Source organism: Pristiophorus japonicus, chromosome 10 (genome assembly GCF_044704955.1).
Source record: "Pristiophorus japonicus isolate sPriJap1 chromosome 10, sPriJap1.hap1, whole genome shotgun sequence".
Lineage (NCBI taxonomy): Eukaryota > Metazoa > Chordata > Chondrichthyes > Pristiophoridae > Pristiophorus > Pristiophorus japonicus.
This window is the reverse complement of record NC_091986.1, coordinates 41,383,039-41,405,780: the sequence shown is the minus strand read 5'-3', so window position 1 is coordinate 41,405,780 and position 22,742 is coordinate 41,383,039. Positions and strand designations below refer to the sequence as shown.

The 22,742-nt window shown below is 47.5% G+C and overlaps 1 protein-coding gene across 2 annotated transcripts in view; it reads right to left on the bottom strand.

The window, feature by feature from the left end:
* Positions 1-16,220, bottom strand: part of LOC139274969 (DNA dC->dU-editing enzyme APOBEC-3H-like) — a 38,421-nt gene extending 22,201 nt beyond the window's left edge. For both annotated transcript variants that reach the window (XM_070891763.1, XM_070891764.1), the window contains exon 1: positions 16,026-16,220. Coding sequence is in view for 1 of the 2 variants with exons in the window: in XM_070891764.1 (XP_070747865.1) it covers positions 16,026-16,056 (31 nt within the window). In the remaining variant the exon portion in view is untranslated. The remainder of the gene's footprint in view (positions 1-16,025) is intronic.
* Between the last annotated feature and the right edge of the window lie 6,522 nt (positions 16,221-22,742).

Below are 22,742 nucleotides of genomic sequence, written 5' to 3'. Positions count from 1 at the left end.
CTGTACAGGGTATTGGTGAGGCCGCACCTGGAGTACTGCGTGCAGTTTTGGTTACCTTACTGAAGGAAGGATATACTAGCTTTAGAGGGGGTACAGAGACGATTCACTAGGCTGATTCCGGAGATGAGGGGGTTACCTTATGATGATAGATTGAGTAGACTGGGTCTTCTTTACTTGTTGGAGTTCAGAAGGATGAGGGGTGATCTTATAGAAACATTTAAAATAATGAAAGGGATAGACAAGATAGAGCCAGAGAGGTTGTTTCCACTGGTCGGGGAGACTAGAACTAGGGGGCACAGCCTCAAAATACGGGGGAGCCAATTTAAAACCGAGTTGAGAAGGAATTTCTTCTCCCAGAGGGTTGTGAATCTGTGGAATTCTCTGCCCAAGGAAGCAGTTGAGGCTAGCTCATTGAATGTATTCAAGTCACAGATAGATAAATTTTTAACCAATAAGGGAATTGAGGGTTATGGGGAGCGGGCGGGTAAGTGGAGCTGAGTTCACGGCCAGATCAGCCATGATCTTGTTGAATGGCGGAGCAGGCTCGAGGTGCTAGATGGCCTACTCCTGGTCCTTATGTCCTTATGTCCTTATGTAAAAAGAACTACAGTTTTCATTTTACAAATAGTTGGTCATCCATTTATAGTTCCCTACCTGAGCAAGTAGTGGATCACTATGTGTCTCCTGAGATATATAATTTGCCAAAATGGCTCAGTGGGTAGCAGTTTTGCCTCTGATTCAGAAGGTTGTGGGTCCAAGTCTCACTCCAGAGACTTCAGAACTAAATCCAGGCTGACACTTCCAGTGCAGTACTGAGGGATATATCACCAACGATGTCTCCACAAGATCCTGCAAATCCCCTGGGAGGACAGGCGCACCAACATCAGTGTCCTCGACCAGGCTAACATCCCCAGTATTGAAGCACTGACCACACTCGATCAGCTTCGCTGGGCAGGCCACATAGTACGCACGCCAGATACAAGACTCCCTAAGCAAATGCTTTATGCGGAGCTCTTTCATGGTAAACAAGCCATAGGAGGACAGCGGAAACGTTATAAGGACACCCTCAAAGCCTCCCTGGTAAAGTGCGACATCATCACTGATACCTGGGAGAACCTGGCCGCAGACCGCCCAAGGTGGAGAAAATCCACCCGGGAGGGCGCTGAGCTCTTCGAGTCTCAACGCAAAGAGCATGAAGAGGCCAAGCGCAGGCAGCGGAAGGAGAGCACGGCAAACCTGCCCCACCGATCCCTTCCCTCGACGAATGTCTGTCCCACCTGTAACAGGGTCTGTGGCTCTTGTATCGGACTGTTCAGCCATCAAAGAACTCAGTTTGGGAGTGGAAGCAAATCTTCCTCGATTCCGAGGAACTGCCTGTGATGATGATGAGTACTGAGGGAGCGCTGCACTGTCAGAGGTGCCATCTTTCTGATGAGACGTTAAACTGAGGCCCTATCTGCCCCCTCTAGATGAATGTAAAAGATCTCTTCGCACTATTTCAAAGAAGAGCAGGGGAGTTATCCCTGGTGTCCTAGCCAATATGTATCCCTGAATTAATATCACTAAAACAGATTATCTGGTCATTATGTTGTTTGTGGAATCTTAATGTGTGCAAATCAGCTGCCGCATTACCTACATTACAACACTTCAAAAAGTACTTCATTGGCTGTAAAGCACTTTGGGACGTCCGGAGGTCATGAAAGGCGCTATATAAATGCCAGTCTTTCTTTTACTTAATTCCCCACTTAAAATGCCTCAAAAGAAATGCTGTAAAGTTAACATCTCTGGGAACTGGATTAAGCTACCAGTTTATTGGGATCATAATTAAACTTACATCAAACAAAATAATCTCTTTGTGTTAAAATATACTGATTGTGATGGCCATCATATCAAACTTATCCGCATTATGGCTCCAGTCCTCAAGGGGTTGCTCTTGCCCACTGGAATTAACAGACATAAAATTAAGAGCCGGAACGGAATGAAATGAAAGTGGTAACCATCCATCATTGTCACACGAGTAGTACAATTTGACACCTTTCTTTATTGGGCTCTCATTCATAACACAGTCACACTGTACACCAACATAATTGAGAAATCACTTTCATATCGTCATAACTCACTGACAACGATTACAGAAATTAATAAGAAAACGGATGATACAAGGACCATCACAGACATCCAGTTTGTTGGCAACATCCAAACGATATAAAGTATAGTTTGTGTGAGAGCCTATCTAAGCCAGTGTAAGAACAGATTCTCGTGGAGTTACAGTACTGTGCCTTACGAGGGACTAACTGCCAAATATAAATTTAATTAGCAACCTTTGATCATAAGAGGAAATGGCAGCAGAATTTTAAAAATATTTGACATGATGAAGTCACAGGCTTGTTCAGCAATTGTAAGTTTAACGTTTCTGTTCAGGGTGATACGTGGTATGTAATGCACATTAACCCTAACCTTCCTAAAAATATGAAAATACATTTGAGCATAACACTGTAGAAATTAATGATTAACTGGCTAACGGTTAAAGGTCCAGTAAGTATTTCTTAAATTGTTCTCGTTGCATTGATTAGGCTTGTATTCCCTCAAGTACAGAAGATTAAGGGGTGATCTAATTAAGGTGTTTAAGATGATTAAAGGGGGCTGAAATTTAAGGTGTCAGTAAAACCTGTTACCGCCACAACTGGCGGCCATGCGGCGGAATCCCGTGGCTGCCGCTTTGCCGTCAACTGGCTGCCGTGACAGAAATTTGGCCCGGGAAGTTTTGTGGTGGTGTGGACCTCTGCCCCGATCGACAGACTTGCGGCAGTGATGACGCGATCAAAGTGCGCACCGCTGCAGTTCCGCCCCGAACCCATTTTCAGTTTAAAAAAAGACGGTCATTTTACTGACAGTGCCCCCGCCAGCTTTTTGGGTCAGTGCAGTGGGAGAGCGCCAGCTGGTTTGCCAAGAGGTCTTTTGTGCATCAAAATTTATCGGAGATTTTTGTGCAACATTTCAAAAACGGCAGCAGGATTCTGAAAACTTTTGCTGAGTGATAAAATGTTTTCCCTGTCTCTCATTAGTCATGGCCGGTGTGAGTAAATCTCTGCTACACAGAGGGTTGTACCTCCACTCATAATGGGCTCAGTGTTGGCAGGGGAATGCCTGCTCCACATTGTCAGAGGTAGGGTGGCATGCAGGAGGAGGCATTGCTGTCACCAACAAGTCCTCAGGCAGCGGGCAAGGGAAGCAGCAGCCATGGCTGCCCAACATGTAGAGGGGCCTGCAGATGTCTGCAGACGTCAACGTCCAGAGGCTGGACAGCAGGGAGAGGCCGAGGAGGAGGGTGAGGTATGCTGACTCCCCTCACTAGATAGTGGGCGAGGAGCCTGTTGTATTCGCGTAAATAACTGACAAACTGAGCCAGGAGAAAAGTAACTTAAACTGTGTGCTTTATACAAAATGGTGTCTCCAAGCCAGCCTGAACTAGCTTGTTTATAGCAACTGTGAATAGCTCCCGCAGGGTCCTAATGCTCATACTGTGCTATGTCACAAACAAATAGATTGGCCCAGAAATCCTGGTCGGCTGCTTCCCATGGGCGATCGAGGGAAAAACTTTTATGTTCCTGCTGCGCGAACGCGAGTTGCCGGTCCTGAGGCCTCCAGTGACTGCGCGTCAGAGCGTGTGCATATCAGGACGTGTGCAGGGCTGAAGCTGCAGTCACATGGCTCTGGGCAGCCAAACCAGGTAAAGTATGTTCTCATTCATAATAATGGGAACTAACACAAAACTCTAATAAAAAATAGAAAAAAATACATCATATTTTTATTCATTTAAATTAGTTATTTATGCATTATAAAAAAAAACATTTTTCCGATTAAAAAAAAATTAATTATGGTTTAAAATAAACTTACCGTAGTGAGGAGGGTTTTAATAATAAAATGTGTTTTTATAATTTTATTTTAAAATGTTTTGTGTATTTTAAAACTCTTACGCCTGTAAAAGTAGGTGTTGCGCAAGAATTTTGAGGACATTTGCTGGGCAAGAAATGGGTAAATACCGCAATCTTGCCCTTGCAAATGTCCTTGCTCCCGAGATGCAGAGGACCTGTTTGATCGGAAAAGCCGGTTTTCAGTGCATGCACATTGTGCGCTGAAAACCGGCTTTTGCGATGCCTTCCCGGGTCCGTACGCACTCCGTATGGACCCGGGAGGCCGGAATTTCTGAGCCAGTATGAACACAACATATTTCCCCCCTTTTTGAAACCACAGTCTATGTACAGACAAAATACTTGAGATAGCCAGGTCATGTTTTGATACGCTGAGACTGGCATGGAGCTTGCGGTGTTTGATTGAGGTTTTCGGTTGGTAAACAGAATGGTGCCTCTGTGCCATACTGCTGGTCTGTGAGTTGAGATTAGTCTACGAGCGTTCCATCGAGTTCCATCATTGAACTCGTAGGTGTGAGGGCTGAACTTTCGTCCGATCTGTTTTGGAGGCGAAAGTGAAGATGCGAGCTTATGATTACGGTTTGGGCGCTTAACTCTGACCCAATCTCCGTTCTTCAGTTGGGGCTTTTGAGCACGTCGTTTTGTCAGTGTACGACTATGCTTTTCATTGGTGTTCCGAAATCTGGGATGCGAGTGTGGTTATCTTTGTGCTAGGTTTGGCTGGGGGTTTGAGAATGTCCAGTAGCCAGCGAAAATTCCGCCCAATCATGAGCTCAGCGAATGTCTTCCCCGTTAACGAGTGCTTTGTCGAACGGTATGTGCGGAGAATGGTCTGAACTGCTTCATCGAATGTTTGGCCTGCTGCGAGGTTGGCTTTCAAACCCTCTTTGATGACACGGTTAAAACGCTCAACACCTCTATTACTTTGAGGATTGTACCGAGCAGTAAGGCAATGCTCGATATGAGGAAATCGGCAAACTGGTCGGGCACAAACTGTGGTCCATTGTCAGTGATTACGACCTCTGGGAGGCTCCACTTCGTGAACATACGCTGCAGAATAGTGACGATTGTTGATGAGGTTACTGAACTTGTAACGATTTCTGGCCATTTGGAATGCAGGTGACGCACTACAACAAGGAATCGCTGGTGCTGTGGAGCTGCTTCAACTGGACCGAAGATATCCAACTGAAGTTGTTGCTATGGTCTTTGTGGCCATGGAATGGGCTTCATTGGCGCTGGTCGGATGTTTGTGGCCTTTTCACTCAGACTGCGTGCTTCGCAGTGTGAGACGAACTCCTCAATGAGAGTGTCAATCCCAGGCCACCATACTGAATCACGACATCCCTGCTTCATGCGGACAATGTCAGGATGTCCACTGTGTGCTAATGAAAATGCACTGTTGAAGTGACTTGGGAATTACTGCTCTATCACCACAAGCTAGGCAGCCTTCGTTTCAAGTGGAAAATTAATTGCAAAGTCTGTGGAATGTTTTCAACTCTTCCGGAATTTGCTTAGGCCACTGGAGGAAGTGGCACACATGCTGGAGCGTAGCTGGTGTTCGGTTTTGAGTTCGTCACCGGAAACAAGGTTTCTGATGGACTGAGTGATGATCGACGTGACATATGTGTCATCATCTGTGAACAAGTCAGCACCAGGGTCCGAAACAGGTGTCGAGCGGCTGAGCATGTCAGCTATGTGGTTGCGACTACCAGCGACGTACGATACTTCAAAGTTATACTGATGAAGGCGATCTGACCACCGGCTCATTCTAGTGGTCCGTGCCCAGATACAGTTGTAGCCAGTAGCTTAGTTAGCACTTGGTGATCTGAACGGTGGGTAAATTTCCTGCCATAGAGGTAGATGTGCCAGCGTGCACATGCAGAGATGCAAGCGAGTGCTTTGCGTTCCCCTGTAGAGTATTTACATTCTGCAGACAGGAGTATGCGACAGGCAAAGGCGACTGGCCATTCCAGGCTGTCAATCCACTGCGAGAGCACAGCACCCATGGTGGTGCCTGATGCATCCGTGGTGATGTACGTAGTGACCCTGAAACAGGGCCATTAGATTTCTGGGCACTAAGAGAATCAAGGGATATGGGGATAGGGAGCGGGAATGTGGAATTGAGGTTGAAGATCAGCCATGAAATTATTGAATGGCCGAGCAGGCTCGAGGGGCCATATGGCCTACTCCTGCTCCTAATTCTTATGTTTCATCTACAAATCATACCATGATCTCGCTACTCCATACCTCTGTAAGATACTCCAGCCTTGCATCCCCCACCCACCCCACTTCATTCTACCTTCGTCCATCTTGTTACCCCACTTCAGATCTCTCGCCCTCTCTTCCTCTTCCTCAAACCCTACCTTTTCAACTGCACTTTCAGCCTCCTCCCATCATATTCCTTCTCCTGCTGCTCAAATTAGCTCAAACTATGACGAACTAGGACATTTTTCTATGTTAAAGACACTACCAATGTGGGCAGTTGTCACGGACAGTTATGTAGAGGGCAAATAGCGGTCCGGAAATTGGTGCGGTCCCGGCTTGCAAGACCATAAGTAGGCCGGGGCCATTAGAGGGAGTAACATGTGGCGGCGTGCCAATGCAGGGAGCAGGGCGTGCTGCTGCAAGAGGGCGACGGCTTCGAAGAGAGCGATTCGATTTGACGTCACCCAAATCCAGGTCGCTGACTGCAGTGTGGGCAGGTACAGCAGGAGCGGGGAGGTCGGGCCAAAGAGCAGCAAGAGTTCATAGGAACGTGATCGGGGCCCTGGAGAGGCGTGAGTTTAGGGCCCAGAAGAGGCGAGGGCCCAGGGGCAGCACGGGCCAGTCCACACTGCAATATGTGTGTGCACTAGGTCCGTGCAGCAGAGCTTGGTCTCTAGTTGTTCTGGTTAATCCTTAGCCACTGGACCAAGACCTAGTTCTGTCAAGCCCATGTGGTGGCTGGTGTGCAACGGCCACCACACGTTAAAACAAAATCCACGCACAGGCACCTTCCACCCTTCAAGATGTAGTTCGGGATCTGGAATATTAGGTCCTTCATTGAAACACCTGTGAACTCATCCTTTTTTGGCGTGGAAGCAAATCATCCTCGATTCGAGGGACTGCCTATGATGATGATGCTGACGTAGTGGCATTCGGATCGAAGTGCATTCGGATAGGAGGGGATGTGATTTTCTCCTTAAGTGTGCTGAATGCCTGAGCCTGGGAATCTGTCCATTCCCAAGGGATGTCCTTGCGCAGTAACTTGCAAAGTGGTTCGGCAGCGTGCGCGTAGTGTGGGACAAACTTCAGATAGAAGTTGCAAGTGCCGAGGAATTATGAAAGTTCTTTGATGTTGGTACCTCCTGCATTCGCTGGATCGCGTCAATGTTGTCAAGTGTTGGCTTGACATCTTGTGCTGTGACTCTGTAGCCCAGAAAGTTTATTTCTCCAGCAGCGAATATACACTTATCGGCATTAAGTGTAATGTTATGTGTAGCAAGTTGAGCCATAACTGCGGGAAGTCGCTGGTCATGTTCTTCCATTGTCCGTCCATGGATGACGATATCGTCAAGCAGATTGAGGGCTCTCTCTATGCCTGCTACCATAGTAGTGACAATCTTCTGAAATGCACTTGGTGCAGAAGATAGTTTGTAGGACATGTGTCAACACTGATACAGACCATCATGCGTCGTGAATGTCGTGTGCGGTTTGCTGTCCTCCACTAGGAACATTTGCAGGTAACTGTGGCGCATGTCGAGTTTCGTAAAAACTGTTGAGCCGTGGAATTCTGAAGACAATTTATCGATGGTAGGAAGAGGGTACTTGTCGGGGTTGATGGCCTTATTGACCTCTTTCAGGTCGATGCATAGGCGGATCTCCCCATTTTTATGCCAAGCAATGACTAAGTTTGAGATCCAGGGTGAGGAGTCGAAGCTCTCAATGATTCCCTGAGATTTGAATCACGTTAATTCTGCGCATACTTGTTCGTGAACCGCGAATGGGAGACAGCGAAGTCGCTGCGTAACTGGTTTGACAGAAGGGTCAACATGGGGATGATGGCAGAATTTTGTTGTCACTCCAAACCCTGTGAAGATTGAGGGATACTGCTTGTCAAAGTCCACCATGTACACAGGTGTGTCCGTTGGATCGTAAACTTTGAACCCAAGCTTGTCAAAAAGGTCAACACCCATGAGGCTTTGTTCCTTTGTGACATAAAAGGAAAAGTTCTCCAATGTTATGTCCTTGTAGTATATCGGGACTGATATGGCCCCAAGTACCTCAATTTTGGAGTCGGAGTACGCATGTAGAATGGAAGTTGCGGGCTGCAGTTGACAGTGCGTGAAGTAGGTTTCGTACACAGCCTCACTCAAAATGGAAACTTTGGCTCCAAGGTCAATGAGGAGGCAGCAGGACGTGCCATCAATGTTTACCTCACAGTCCTTGAATTTGCCCGAACCGATGTGCTAAATGTCATTAACGGTGTAAACCATATTGGGTTTATCACGATCGGGGTTGTCCACTTGTCGAATATGCTGCGATGAGCGACAGACACGAGCAACATGGTTCATTTTACCACATGCAGAGCATTTCTTCCCACGTGCAGGGCAGTTAAGACTCTTTGCTGAATGTGACTTGTCCCCACAGTTAAAGCAGTGGAAGTTAGGCCCGTGAATGGGCTAGGATAGATTGGTGAATGATACTTAAGGGGTTGACAGTGGATGGGCAATGGCAGACATTTAGAGACCTCATGGATGAACTACAACAATTGTACATCCCTGTCTGGCATAAAAATAAAAAGGGAAGGTGGCTCCATCGTGGCTATCAAGGGAAATCAGGGATAGTATTAAAGCCAAGGAAGTGGCATACAAATTGGCCAGAAATAGAAGTGAACCCGGGGACTGGGAGAAATTTAGAACTCAGCAGAGGAGGACAAAGGGTTTGATTAGGGCAGGGAAAATGGAGTACGAGAGGAAGCTTGCAGGGAACATTAAAATAGACTGCAAAAGCTTCTATGTATATGTAAAGAGAAAAAGGTTAGTAAAGACAAACGTAGGTGCCCTGCAGTCAGAATCAGGGGATGTCATAACTGGGAACAAAGAAATGGCAGACCAATTGAACAAGTACTTTGGTTCGGTATTCACTAAGGAGGACACAAACAACCTTCCGGATATAAAAAGGGTCAGAGGGTCTAGTAAGAAGGAGGAACTGAGGGAAATCTTTATTAGTCGGGAAATTGTGTTGGGGAAATTAATGGGATTGAAGGCCGATAAATCCCCAGGGCCTGATGGTCTGCATCCCAGAGTACTTAAGGAGGTGGCCTTGGAAATAGCGGATGCATTGACAGTCATTTTCCAACATTCCATAGACTCTGGATCAGTTCCTATGGAGTGGAGGGTAGTCAATGTAACCCCACTTTTTAAAAAAGGAGGGAGAGAGAAAACAGGGAATTATAGACCGGTCAGCCTGACATCGGTAGTGGGTAAAATGATGGAATCAATTATTAAGGATGTCATAGCAGCGCATTTGGAAAGAGGTGACATGATAGGTCCAAGTCAGCATGGATTTGTGAAAGGGAAATCATGCTTGACAAATCTTCTGGAATTTTTTGAGGATGTTTCCAGTAGAGTGGACAAGGGAGAACCAGTTGATGTGGTGCATTTGGACTTTCAGAAGGCTTTCGACAAGGTCCCACACAGGAGATTAATGTGCAAAGTTAAAGCACATGGGATTGGGGGTAGCGTGCTGACATGGATTGAGAACTGGTTGGCAGACAGGAAGCAAAGAGTAGGAGTAAATGGGTACTTTTCAGAATGGCAGGCAGTGACTAATGGGGTACCGCAAGGTTCTGTGCTGGGGTCCCAGCTGTTTACATTGTACATTAATGATTTAGACGAGGGGATTAAATGCAGTATCTCCAAATTTGCGGATGACACTAAGTTGGGTGGCAGTGTGAGCTGCGAGAAGGATGCTATGAGGCTGCAGAGTGACTTGTATAGGTTAGGTAAGTGGGCAAATGCATGGCAGATGAAGTATAATGTGGATAAATGTGAGGTTATCCACTTTGGTTGTAAAAACAGAGAGACAGACTATTATCTGAATGGTGACAGATTAGGAAAAAGGGAGGTGCAACGAGACCTGGGTGTCATGGTACATCAGTCATTGAAGGTTGGCATGCAGGTACAGCAGGCGGTTAAGAAGGCAAATGGTATGTTGGCCTTCATAGCGAGAGGATTTGAGTACAGGGGCAGGGAGGTGTTGCTACAGTTGTACAGGGCCTTGGTGAGGCCACACCTGGAGTATTGTGTACAGTTTTGGTCTCCTAACTTGAGGAAGGACATTCTTGCTATTGAGGGAATGCAGCGAAGGTTCACCAGACTGATTCACGGGATGGCGGGACTGACATATCAAGAAAGACTGGATCAACTGGACTTGTATTCACTGGAGTTCAGAAGAATAAGAGGGGATCTCATAGAAACGTTTAAAATTCTGACGGGTTTAGACAGGTTAGATGCAGGAAGAATGTTCCCAATGTTGGGGAAGTCCAGAACCAGGGGTCACAGTCTAAGGATAAGGGGTAAGCCATTTAGGACCGAGATGAGGAGAAACATCTTCACCCAGAGAGTGGTGAACCTGTGGAATTATCTACCACAGAAAGTTGTTGAGGCCAATTCACTAAATATATTCAAAAAGGAGTTAGATGTAGTCCTTACTACTAGGGGGATCAAGGGGTATGGCGAGAAAGCAGGAATGGGGTACTGAAGTTGCATGTTCAGCCATGATCTCATTGAATGGCGGTGCAGACTCGAAGGGCCGAATGGCCTACTCCTGCACCTATTTTCTATGTTCTATGTTTCTATGATCCATAGTGGGTGGCTTATTACTAGCCCTGAGTCTCTGCTGTGATTTCCACTTTGGACGCACGCCTTGCACGTGGGCTGTAGCTGCAGTCTGCTGCACAAGGGGAGCAGGGGATCTGATCGCTTTTGAATTGGAAAGCGCTGATTCGATTTGGATGGCCAAATTAGTTGCTTTATCCAATGTTAATTTGCCATCCTCCATTAGCAAGCATACCCGAATGAGGGGGATCGTTGTTTTCTCAATAATTTGATCCCTGATCATTTCCTCTCCAAAGTTACACGTAGCGGCCAGTTCAGTTAATGAAATGATATACTGTTTGATTGGTTTACCATTCCCTTGCCCTCTTTTACGAAATTGGTATCTCTCCATCACGATACTTTTCTTTGGCCCAAAATAGTTCTCTAGGGCGCTTACCATTTGTCGTAGGACTCCGTGTCTTCGATTTGGCCAAAGATGCGTTGGCCTTCGGTGCCGAGGCAGTGAATAAGTACTGCACGACGGTGAGCTGGTGTTACGTTGTCGCTGTCTGTCATGTATCTCACACTACTGTACATAACTGTATCTTATCATGTTATACATGACTGTAACTAGAGATGACCTGTAACCACTAGCTTACCTGACCACCAGGGCTGCACTTGCAGGAGACACTGGATACCTGTCCCAGACAGATATATAAGGACAAGTCTCAGGCAAGTGTGGCATTCGAGAGCTGTGTAATAAAGGTGCAGGTCCTCAGTGACCTTGACTTCAGCATGTGCCTCGTGTGAGTTTGTACTGCAGGGACAGGACTTTACAATGGCGACGAATTACAGGATTACAGAATCCACAGAATGGCGACCAACGGCTCAGATGAAAAATACAATGCTGGAGATAATTGGGAGGACTTTATAGAAAGGCTCCAGCAAAGCTTCGTAACCAAAGTCTGGTTAGGCGACGATAAGGCAGACAAGAGAAGAGCCCATCTCTTGACCAGCTGTGGCTCGAAAACATACGCCTTAATGAAGGACCTGCTGGCACCCGAGAAACCAGCAAGCAAGTCGTTTGAAGAGTTGAGCACACTGGTAAGAGACCACCTGAAGCCAGCGAGCAGCCTACACATGGCCAGACACAGGTTCTACAACTGCAGACGCTGTGTGAGCCAGAGCATACCCGACTTCGTGGTGGAACTTCGGAGGTTGGCTAGCTTATGTGAGTTCTCCGATGAACTAAGGAGAGAAGTACTGAGAGACTTTTTTATTGAGGGAATAGGCCACGCAGGCATATTCCAAAAGCTCATAGAGATCAAGAAATTGACCCTAGAGGCAGCAGCACTGGTTGCACAGACATTCTTGGCAGGAGAAGAAGAAACGAGGTTGATCTACATTGCGGGTACGACAACTAACGAAACATTAGAACAAGGGGTTCACAGCGTGAAACAAGCCCCACACACAGACAAAGGCAGGAGAGCAGGCCCTCAATAGCAGGAAGTGGCGCCAGAAGCCATCAAGGGCCACATGAACAGCCGTTCACACCTCATCAATCCACAATGCAAACAATCAACTACAAACTGAGAGAAGCTCAAGAAAGATCAGCCAGATGCAGCTCATCCTTTGGAAACAATGGAAGCTGTCTGTGCTGGAGACGTGGGGGAAGGCACTCATCAAGGGAGTGTCGATTTCAGCATGCTGTTTGCAGAAACTGCGACTATACAGGGCATCTGGCCTGCATCTGCAGAAAAACGACAGCTCGGCTGGTATACGAATCGGAAGGGTCGGAAAGCGAACCAGAAGATGGTGGGGACAGTACCCGGGACACCGATGTACAGTGGGTCAACACGGTCAATGACCACTGCTCTTACAACAAGACGCCTCCAATAATGATGAGGGTCCTACTCAACGGGATATCCGTCAACATGGAGCTGGATAAGGGAGCGAGTCAATCTTTCATGAGCGCTCAACAATTTGAACAGCTGTGGCCGCACAAAAGAGACAGACCAAAGCTCACAAGGGTCGACACCAAACTAAGGGCCTATACCAAAGAAATCGTCCCAGTCCTTGGCAGCGCCATGCTCTCAGTCACACACAAAGGGACAGTGAACCAACTTCCGCTGTGGATTATCCCCGGAGATCTCCCAGCACTGCTGGGGAGAAGCTGGCTGGCAAAACTAAATTGGAAATGGGATGATGTTCACGCCATGTCGTCAGAGGAACGGACCTCCTGCTCAACAGTTCTAAGTCGATTTGAACATCTCTTTCAGCCAGGTGTGGGCACCTTCAAAGGGGCTAAAGTCAAAATCTACATCACACAGGATGCCAGACCGGTCCATCACAAGGGAAGAGCTGTGCTCTATGTGATGAGGGACAAGATTGAATATGAACTGGACAGGCTTCTGCGGAAAGGCATTATCTCACCCGTGGAATTTAGCGACTGGGCAAGTCCCATCGTCCCAGTCATGAAGCCTGATGGATCTGTACAAATCTGTGGGGACTACAAATCTACCATAAACAGAGTCTCCCTACAAGACCAATACCCGCTGCCCAGAGTGGAGGACTTATTTGCCACATTGGCTGGAGGAAAACTTTCCTCAAAACTAGATCTCACATCTGCTTATATGACGCAAGAATTGACCGACGAGTCTAAGCTACTCACCACCATCAACACACATCGAGGCCTTTTCATGTACAATCGATGCCCATACGGCATCAGGTCGGCAGCTGCTATATTTTAGCGCAACATGGAGAGTCTGCTCAAGTCCATCCCGGGGACTTGAGCCCATACTTATCACGGGCAGGGACACCGACTCCCATCTCTGCAATTTGGAGAAGTACTAAAGCAGTCGGATCGGGTAGGCGTAAGAGTTAAGAAATCCAAGTGCCTGTTTCTCGCCCTCGAGGTTGAATTTTTGGGCAGAAGGATTGCTGCTGATGGAATCCGCCCAACAGAGTCCAAAACCGAAGCAATTCGTCTGGCACCCAGGCCCCGGAATGTCTCAGAACTGAGCGCCTTTCTCGGGCTACTTAATTACTTTGGGAACTTTATGCAGAACTTAAGCACGCTGCTGGAGCCTCTCAGAAAGGGGTGTGATTGGTTTTGGGGGGATGCCCAGGAACGCGCCTTCAATAAGGCACGCAACCTTCTGTGTTCCAACAGTGTTTTGGCTTTCTTTGATCCAGGTAAAAAGCTAGTTCTTACATGTGATGCGTCAGCGTACGGGGTCGGGTGCGTTTTACAACATGTCAATAGTGCGGGTAAATTACAACCCATAGCTTAGGCCTCCAGGTCACTTTCGCGGGTGGAGCGCGGGTACGGAATGGCTCGCGTGCGTGTATGGTGTCAAAAAGATGCACCAATACCTTTTCGGGGCCAAGTTCGCATTCGAACCGACCACAAGCCCCTCACGTCCCTACTATCTGAGAGCAAGCCAATAAACGGCAACGCCTCGGCGCGCATTCAACAGTGGGCACTCATGCTGGCCTCTTACGATTACACCATAAGGCACAGACCAGGCACAGACAACTGTGCCGATGCGCTTAGCAGGCTACCCCTGGCAACCACGGAAGGGTCTGACGAACAGGACTGTGAGATGGTCATGACAATCAATGCCTTTGAGTCCACAGGTTCGCCCATGACGGCTCACCAAATCAGAGCCTGGACGACCAGCGACCCCACGTTATCCCTAGTAAAAAGTTGTGTCTTAACCGGTGACTGGGCAGAGGCTCGCGATGCCTGACCCGAGGAGATCAAACCTTTCCATAGGCGCATGCATGAGCTGTCACTACAAGCAGACTGCCTGATGTGGGGCAGCCGAGTAGTCATGCCTCTGCAAGGCAGAGAGGCATTTGTCCGGGAGCTCCACCGCGAGCACCCGAGGATCGTTCTCATGAAGGCCATAGCCAAATCCCATGTCTGGTGGCCTGGCATTGACGCGGACTTGGAGCTCTGCATCCGACGGTGCACTATTTGTGCCCAACTCAGTAATGCCATCAGGGAGGCTCCCCTGAGCCCCTGGCCGTGGCCCACGAAACCGTGGTCGCGGATGCATGTAGACTATGTGGGCCCATCCATGGGCAAAATGTTCCTCGTAGTTGTAGATGCATTTTCAAAGTGGATCGAATGCACCATTTTAAACCTGAGCACCACCTCCACCACTGTGGAGAGCCTTGGAACCATGTTCGCAACGCACGGCATTCCTGACATATTGGTCAGTGATAATGGTCCGTGCTTCACCAGCGCAGAATTCCAAGATTTTATGAGTGACCACGGCATAAATCACATTAGGACGGCACCGTACAAGCTGGCCTCCAACGGCCAGGTGGAGCGAGCAGTGCAGATCATTAAACAATGCATGCTCAGAATCCAAGGTCCCACGCTGCAGGGCCGCCTGTCGCGCCTGCTGCTGGCATACAGATCTCGTCTGCATTCATTGACTGGAATTCCCCCCGGGCAACTATTGATGAAACGGACCTTAAAGACAAGGCTCTCATTAATCCTCCCAGACATGCATGAAATCGTTGAGGTAAAGCGCCGTAAGCTAACTGAGTACCATGACCGAAATTTGAGGGGGAGGTGGAATGAGATAGGGGACAAAGTGTTTGTGCTAAACTATGGCAGGGGTCCCAAATGGCTTGCAGGGACAGTAACAGGCAAGGAAGGAAACAGGCTACTGGTGGTACAAATGGACAATGGTCAAACCTGCCGGAGGCATGTAGACCAAGTCAAAAGTAGATTTACCAACAACACTGCTGAACCAGAAGCAGACTACAATGTGGAACTCACACCACACCTGGTGGACAGACAGAGGGAACAACCTGAGGAAAGGGCAATCCCAACAGACACCAACAATCATACTGAACGAAACAGACATCCCAGGCGAGATATCAGCAATCACACCGAAAGCAAAACAGGCACCAAGGCAAACAACTAAGACGCTCCACGCAAGACCATAGACCATCTGAGAGACTGAACCTATAAAGACAGTAAGACCTTGGGGGAGGGTGATGTCATGTATCTCACACTACTGGCCATAACTGTATCTTACCATGCTATACATGACTGTAACTAGAGATGACCTGTAACCACTAGCTTACCTTACCACCAGGGGTGCACTTGCAGGAGACACTGGATACCTGTCCCAGACAGATATATAGGGACAAGTCTCAGGCAAGTGTGGCATTTGAGAGCTGTGTAATAAAGGTGCAGGTCCTGAGTGACCTTGACTTCAGCATGTGCCTCATGTGAGGGACAGGACTTTACACTGTCTAACTCACTCACCGTGATGTATGTAGAAAAACCTTTTATCCATCTCGGCCACAGAATTAGAGGGTCCCCGGGTGTGGAGAGGAAAGGCAAGGTTAATTGAATCATCCTTGTCGCCAAATTATGTTGTGTATGCGTAAATAACTGACAAACTGAGCCAGAAGAAAAGTAATTTAAACCGTGTGCTTTAGACAACAACCCAAAATGGTGTCTCCAAGCCAGCCTGAATTAGCTTGTTTACAGCAACTGTGAATAGCTCCCGCAGGGTCCTAATGCCCGTTCTGTGAGCTGTAACAAACAAATAGAGTATGAACACAACAGAGCCTTGCCAGCAGCAGCCTGCAGAGGCTCCACAATATGATGAGGAAGAGGGAGAAGGTGCTCATCCAGCTGGCATGATAGGGGCCCAGCACATACCTCTGTGATGTATGTAGAAAAACTTTTTATCCATCTTGGCCACGAAATTAGAGGGTCCCCGGGTGTGGAGAGGAAAGGCGAGGAGGCCCTACCGTCCTAGGTTGTGTGTCCGTGACATGCAGCTGTAAATGTGAGATGAGAGGGCTTCCATTGCAAACTCGCACACACAATATATATAGGCCTCAGCAATGAAATGCTGCGTCAGTGACTAAAGAGTGAAAGTGGGAAATAAGAGAAGGATGAAGGAGAGATTCGCAGATGGAAGGTGAGTATTTGGTAGAACAGGTATTCACTTTCATCAAACAAATGATATCGTCCAGCCTTTTCCTAAATTGGGTTGCCGCCTGATCATAGATGGAGGTGTTATGTACAGAATAAAGTAACGTGATTGAGTACTGTAGGCGTGAGTAAGTGTGACCTTAGTCTCTTTATTCTAACTCCAGAGTGCTGGTACAGCATGGGAGGCCTGCTTATATACAGTGCTTCCAAGGGATGCTGGGATCCGTTAGGACTCCAGCAGATATGCCCTCTGGTGGCGATAGACTGCTGGTTACATAGGGTTGCATACATAACATCACTCTCTTCCAAAGTCAACTTATTTACAGGATGAGACGACCTGGGGCTTTGCGCTCCCTAGTCGATCGTCTCCGTACAAATGCAGGTGCAGGTGAGTTGGTTGGTTCTTCGCTGGGCTGCTGCATAGTTGGTCTTGCTAGGCTGCTGGGGATGATGCGTTCAGCTTCGTGGTCAGCCATGATGTCGGTTGCCACTTGTGTGTGTGTCGGAGGGTCAAAGTTGGTGGTGTCCTCTTCAGGTTGCTCGTGGCTGTCTGTGAATCGCAGTTTGGTTTGGTCCAAATGCTTTCTGCAAGTTAGTCTATTTGCGAGTTTGACCTGAAACAACCTACTCCTTTCTTTGGCTATGACAGTGCCAGCAAGCCATTTGGGACCATGTCTATAGTTGAGTACAAATACACGTCGCGTGACAAATTTGCGCGATCATGGTATATGCTTTGTTAATGCCGCCTGCCCTCGACGTGATCCTGGAGATCAGGGTGGACGAGAGAGAGCCTTGTTTTGCATGCCCTTATCATGAGCAGCTCGGCTGGGGGAACCCCAGTGAGCGAGTGGGGTCTGGTGCGGTAGCTGAGCAGGACTCGGGTCTGCAGGGAGCCTTCTGACATGCGTTTCAAGCTTTGCTTGATGGTTTGGACTGCCCGTTCTGCCTGGCCATTGGATGCGGGCTTGAACGGGGCAGATGTGACATGCTTGATCCCATTGCAGGTCATGAATTCCTTGAATTCAGCGCTGGTGAAGCATGGCCCGTTGTCGCTGACAAGGACATCAGGCAGGCCGTGCATGGCAAACATGGCTCGTAGGTTTTCGATGGTGGCAGTGGACGTGCTTACAGACATTATTACACACTCAATCCACTTTGAATAAGCATCCACAACTACCAAGAACATTTTGCCAAGAAACGGGCCAGCGAAGTCAACGTGGATCCGAGACCACGGTTTGGAGGGCCATGACCACAAACTTAGCGGTGCCTCCCTGGGTACATTGCTCAGTTGAAAGCAAGTGTTGCATTGGTGCACGCAAGACTCCAAATCTGAGTCGATGCCGGGCCACCACACATGGGATCTGGCTATAGCTTTCATCATTACTATGCCTAGGTGGGTACTGTGTAGGTCGCGTATGAACATTTCCCTGCCTTTCTTGGGTAAAACCACGCGATTACCCCACAAAAGACAGTCCGCCTGTATGGACATTGTCATGTATCTCACATTACTGTATATAACTGTATCTTACCATGCTATACATGACTGTAACTGGATATGACTTGTAACAATAAGCATACCTTACCACCAGGGGTGCACTTGCAAGAGACACTCCATACCTGTCCCACGAGGTATATAAAGGGAGGTCTCAGGCAAGTGCAGCACTGGAGAGTTGGAATTAAAGGTGCAGGTCCTGAGTGACCTTGACTTCAGCATGTGTCTCATGTAAGTCAGTACATTAGAATCAGGACTTAACAGTGGCGACGAATTACGGGATCACAGAATCCACAGAATGGCTACCAACAGCTCAGATGAGAAATACTATGCTGGAGACAATTGGGATGACTTAATAGAAAGGCTCCAGCAAAGCTTTGTGACCAAAGACTGGCTGGGTGACGATAAGGCAGACAAGAGAAGAGCCCATCTTTTGACCAGCTGTGGCTCGAAAACATACGCTTTAATGAAAGACCTGCTGGCACCCGAGAAACCAGCAAGCTAGTTGTTTGAGGAGTTGAGCACACTGGTGAGAGACCACCTGAAGCCAGCGAGCAGCCTACACATGGCCAGACACAGGTTCTACAACTACAGACGCTGTGTGGGCCAAAGCATACCCGACTTCGTGGCGGAACTTCGGAGGCTGGCTAGTTCATGTCAGTTCCCCGATGAACTAAGGAGAGAAGTACTGAGAAACTTTCTTATTGAAGGAATAGGCCACGCTGGCACATTCCGAAAGCTTATAGAGACTAAGAACTTGACTCTAGAGGCAGCAGCACTGGTCGCACAGACGTTCTTGGCAGGCGAAGAAGAAACGAGGCTGATCTATACTTCGGGTACAACAACCAACGAGGCATCGGAACAAGGGGTTCACATTGTGAAACAAACCGCTACCCCCACACACAGACAAAGGCAGGAGAGCAGGCCTTCAACAGCAGACAGTGCCGCCAGAAGCCATCAAAATCAAGGGCCACATGAATGGCTGATCACACCTCATCAACCCACAATGCGAGCAATCAACAATAGATTGAGAGAATCTCAAGGGAGATCAGCCAGTCGCAGCTCATCCTTCGGAAACAATGGAAACGGTCTGTGTTGGAGATGTGGGGGAAGGCACTCAACCGGGGTGTGTCGATTTCAGCATGCCGTTTGCAGAAACTGCAACTACACAGGACATCTGGCTCGCATGTGCAGAAAAACAGCAGCTCGGCTGGTATATGAATCGGAAGGGTCGGAAAGCGGACCAGAAGACGATTGGAACAGTGCATGGGACGCCGAGCTACAGCGGGTTAACACGATCAATGTCCACTGTTCTTACACCAAGACGCCTCTAATTATGATGAGGGTTCTACTCAATGGGATACCCGTCAACATGGAAATGGACATGGGGGCCAGTCAATCCCTCATGAGCCTTCAACAATTTGAACAGCTGTGGTCGCACAAAAGCAACAGACCAAAACTCACAAAGATCGACACCAAACTAGAAACATAGAAACATAGAAAATAGGTGCAGAAGTAGGCCATTCGGCCCTTCTAGCCTGCACCGCCATTCAATGAGTTCATGGCTGAACATGCAACTTCAGTATCCCATTCCTGCTTTCTCATCATACCCCTTGATTCCCCTAGTAGTAAGGACTTTATCTAACTCCTTTTTGAATATATTTAGTGAATTGGCCTCAACAACTTTCTGTGGTAGAGAATTCCACAGGTTCACCACTCTCTGGGTGAAGAAATTCCTCCTCATCTCGGTCCTAAATGGCTTCCCCCTTATCCTTAGACTGTGTCCCCTGGTTCTGGACTTCCCCAACATTGGGAACATTCTTCCTGCATCTAACCTGTCTAACCCCGTCAGAATTTTAAACATTTCTATGAGGTCCCCTCTCATTCTTCTGAACTCCAGTGAATACAAGCCCAGTTGATCCAGTCTTTCTTGATAGGTCAGTCCCGCCATCCCGGGAATCAGTCTGGTGAACCTTCGCTGCACTCCTTCAATAGCAAGAATGTCCTTCCTCAGGTTAGGAGACCAAAACTGTACACAATACTCCAGGTGTGGCCTCACCAAGGCCCTGTACAATTGTAGCAACACCTCCTTGCCCCTGTACTCAAATCCCCTCGCTATGAAGGCCAACATGCCATTTGCTTTCTTAACCGCCTGCCGTACCTGCATGCCAACCTTCAATGACTGATGTACCATGACACCCAGGTCTCTTTGCACCTTCCCTTTTCCTAATCTGTCACCATTCAGATAATAGTCTGTCTCTCTGTTTTTACCACCAAAGTGGATAACCTCACATTTATCCACATTATACTTCATCTGCCATGCATTTGTCCACTCACCTAACCTATCTAAGTCGCTCTGCAGCCTCATAGCATCCTCCTCGCAGCTCACACTGCCACCCAACTTAATGTCATCCGCAAATTTGGAGATACTACATTTAATCCCCTCGTCTAAATCATTAATGTACAGTGTAAACAGCTGGGGCCCCAGCACAGAACCTTGCGGTACCCCACTAGTCACTGCCTGCCATTCTGAAAAGTCCCCATTTACCCCTACTCTTTGCTTCCTGTCTGACAACCAGTTCTCAATCCATGTCAGCACACTACCCCCAATCCCATGTGCTTTAACTTTGCACATTAATTTCTTGTGTGGGACCTTGTCGAAAGCCTTCTGAAAGTCCAAATATACCACATCAACTGGTTCTCCCTTGTCCACTTTACTGGAAACATCCTCAAAAAATTCCAGAAGATTTGTCAAGCATGATTTCCCTTTCACAAATCCATGTTGACTTGGACCTATCATATTACCTCTTTCCAAATGCACTGCTATGACATCCTTAATAATTGATTCCATCATTTTACCCACTACCGATGTCAGGCTGACCGGTCTATAATTCCCTGTTTTCTCTCTCCCTCCTTTTTTAAAAAGTGGGGTTACATTGGCTACCCTCCACTCCATAGGAACTGATCCAGAGTCAATGGAATGTTGGAAAATGACTGTCAATGCATCCACTATTTCCAAGGCCACCTCCTTAAGTACTCTGGGATGCAGTCCATCAGGCCCTGGGGATTTATTGGCCTTCAATCCCATCAATTTCCCCAACACAGTTTCCCGACTAATAAGGATTTCCCTCAGTTCCTCCTCCTTACTAGACCCTCCGGCCCCTTTTATATCCGGAAGGTTGTTTGTGTCCTCCTCAGTGAATACCGAACCAAAGTACTTGTTCAATTGGTCCGCCATTTCTTTGTTCCCCGTTATGACTTCCCCTGATTCTGACTGCAGGGGACCTACGTTTGTCTTTACTAACCTTTTTCTCTTTACATATCTATAGAAACTTTTGCAATCCGTCTTAATGTTCCCTGCAAGCTTCTTCTCGTACTCCATTTTCCCTGCCCTAATCAAACCCTTTGTCCTCCTCTGCTGAGTTCTAAATTTCTCCCAGTCCCCGGGTTCGCTGCTATTTCTGGCCAATTTGTATGCCACTTCCTTGGCTTTAATGCTATCCCTGATTTCCCTTGATAGCCACGGTTGAGCCACCTTCCCTTTTTTATTTTTACGCCAGACAGGAATGTACAATTGTTGTAGTTCATCCATGCGGTCTCTAAATATCTGCCATTGCCCATCCACAGTGAACCCCTTCAGTATCATTCGCCAATCTATCCTAGCCAATTCACGCCTCATACCTTCAAAGTTACCCTTCTTTAAGTTCTGGACCATGGTCTCTGAATTAACTGTTTCATTCTCCATCCTAATGCAGAATTCCACCATATTATGGTCACTCTTCCCCAAGGGGCCTCGCACAACGAGATTGTTAATTAATCCTCTCTCATTACACAACACCCAGTCTAAGATGGCCTCCCCCCTAGTTGGTTCCTCGACATATTGGTCTAAAAAACCATCCTTTATGCACTCTAGGAAATCCTCCTCCACCGTATTGCTTCCAGTTTGGTTAACCCAATCTATGTGCATATTAAAGTCACCCATTATAACTGCTGCACCTTTATTGCACGCACCCCTAATTTCATGTTTGATGCCCTCCCCAACATCACTACTACTGTTTGGAGGTCAGTACACAACTCCCACTAACGTTTTTTGCCCTTTGGTATTCTGCAGCTCTACCCATATAGATTCCACATCATCCAAGCTAATGTCCTTCCAAACTATTGCCTTAATTTGCTCCTTAACCAGCAATGCTACCCCACCTCCTTTTCCTTTTATTCTATCTTTCCTGAATGTTGAATACCCCTGGATGTTGAGTTCCCAGCCCTGATCATCCTGGAGCCACGTCTCCGTAATCCCAATCACATCATATTTGTTAACATCTATTTGCACAGTTAATTCATCCACCTTATTGCGGATACTCCTTGCATTAAGACACAAAGCCTTCAGGCTTGTTTTTTTAACACCCTTTGTCCTTTTAGAATTTTGCTGTACAGTGGCCCTTTTTGTTCTTTGCCTTGGGTTTCTGTGCCCTCCACTTTTCCTCATCTCCTTTCTGTCTTTTGCTTTTGTCTCCTTTTTGTTTCCCTCTGTCTCCCTGCATTGG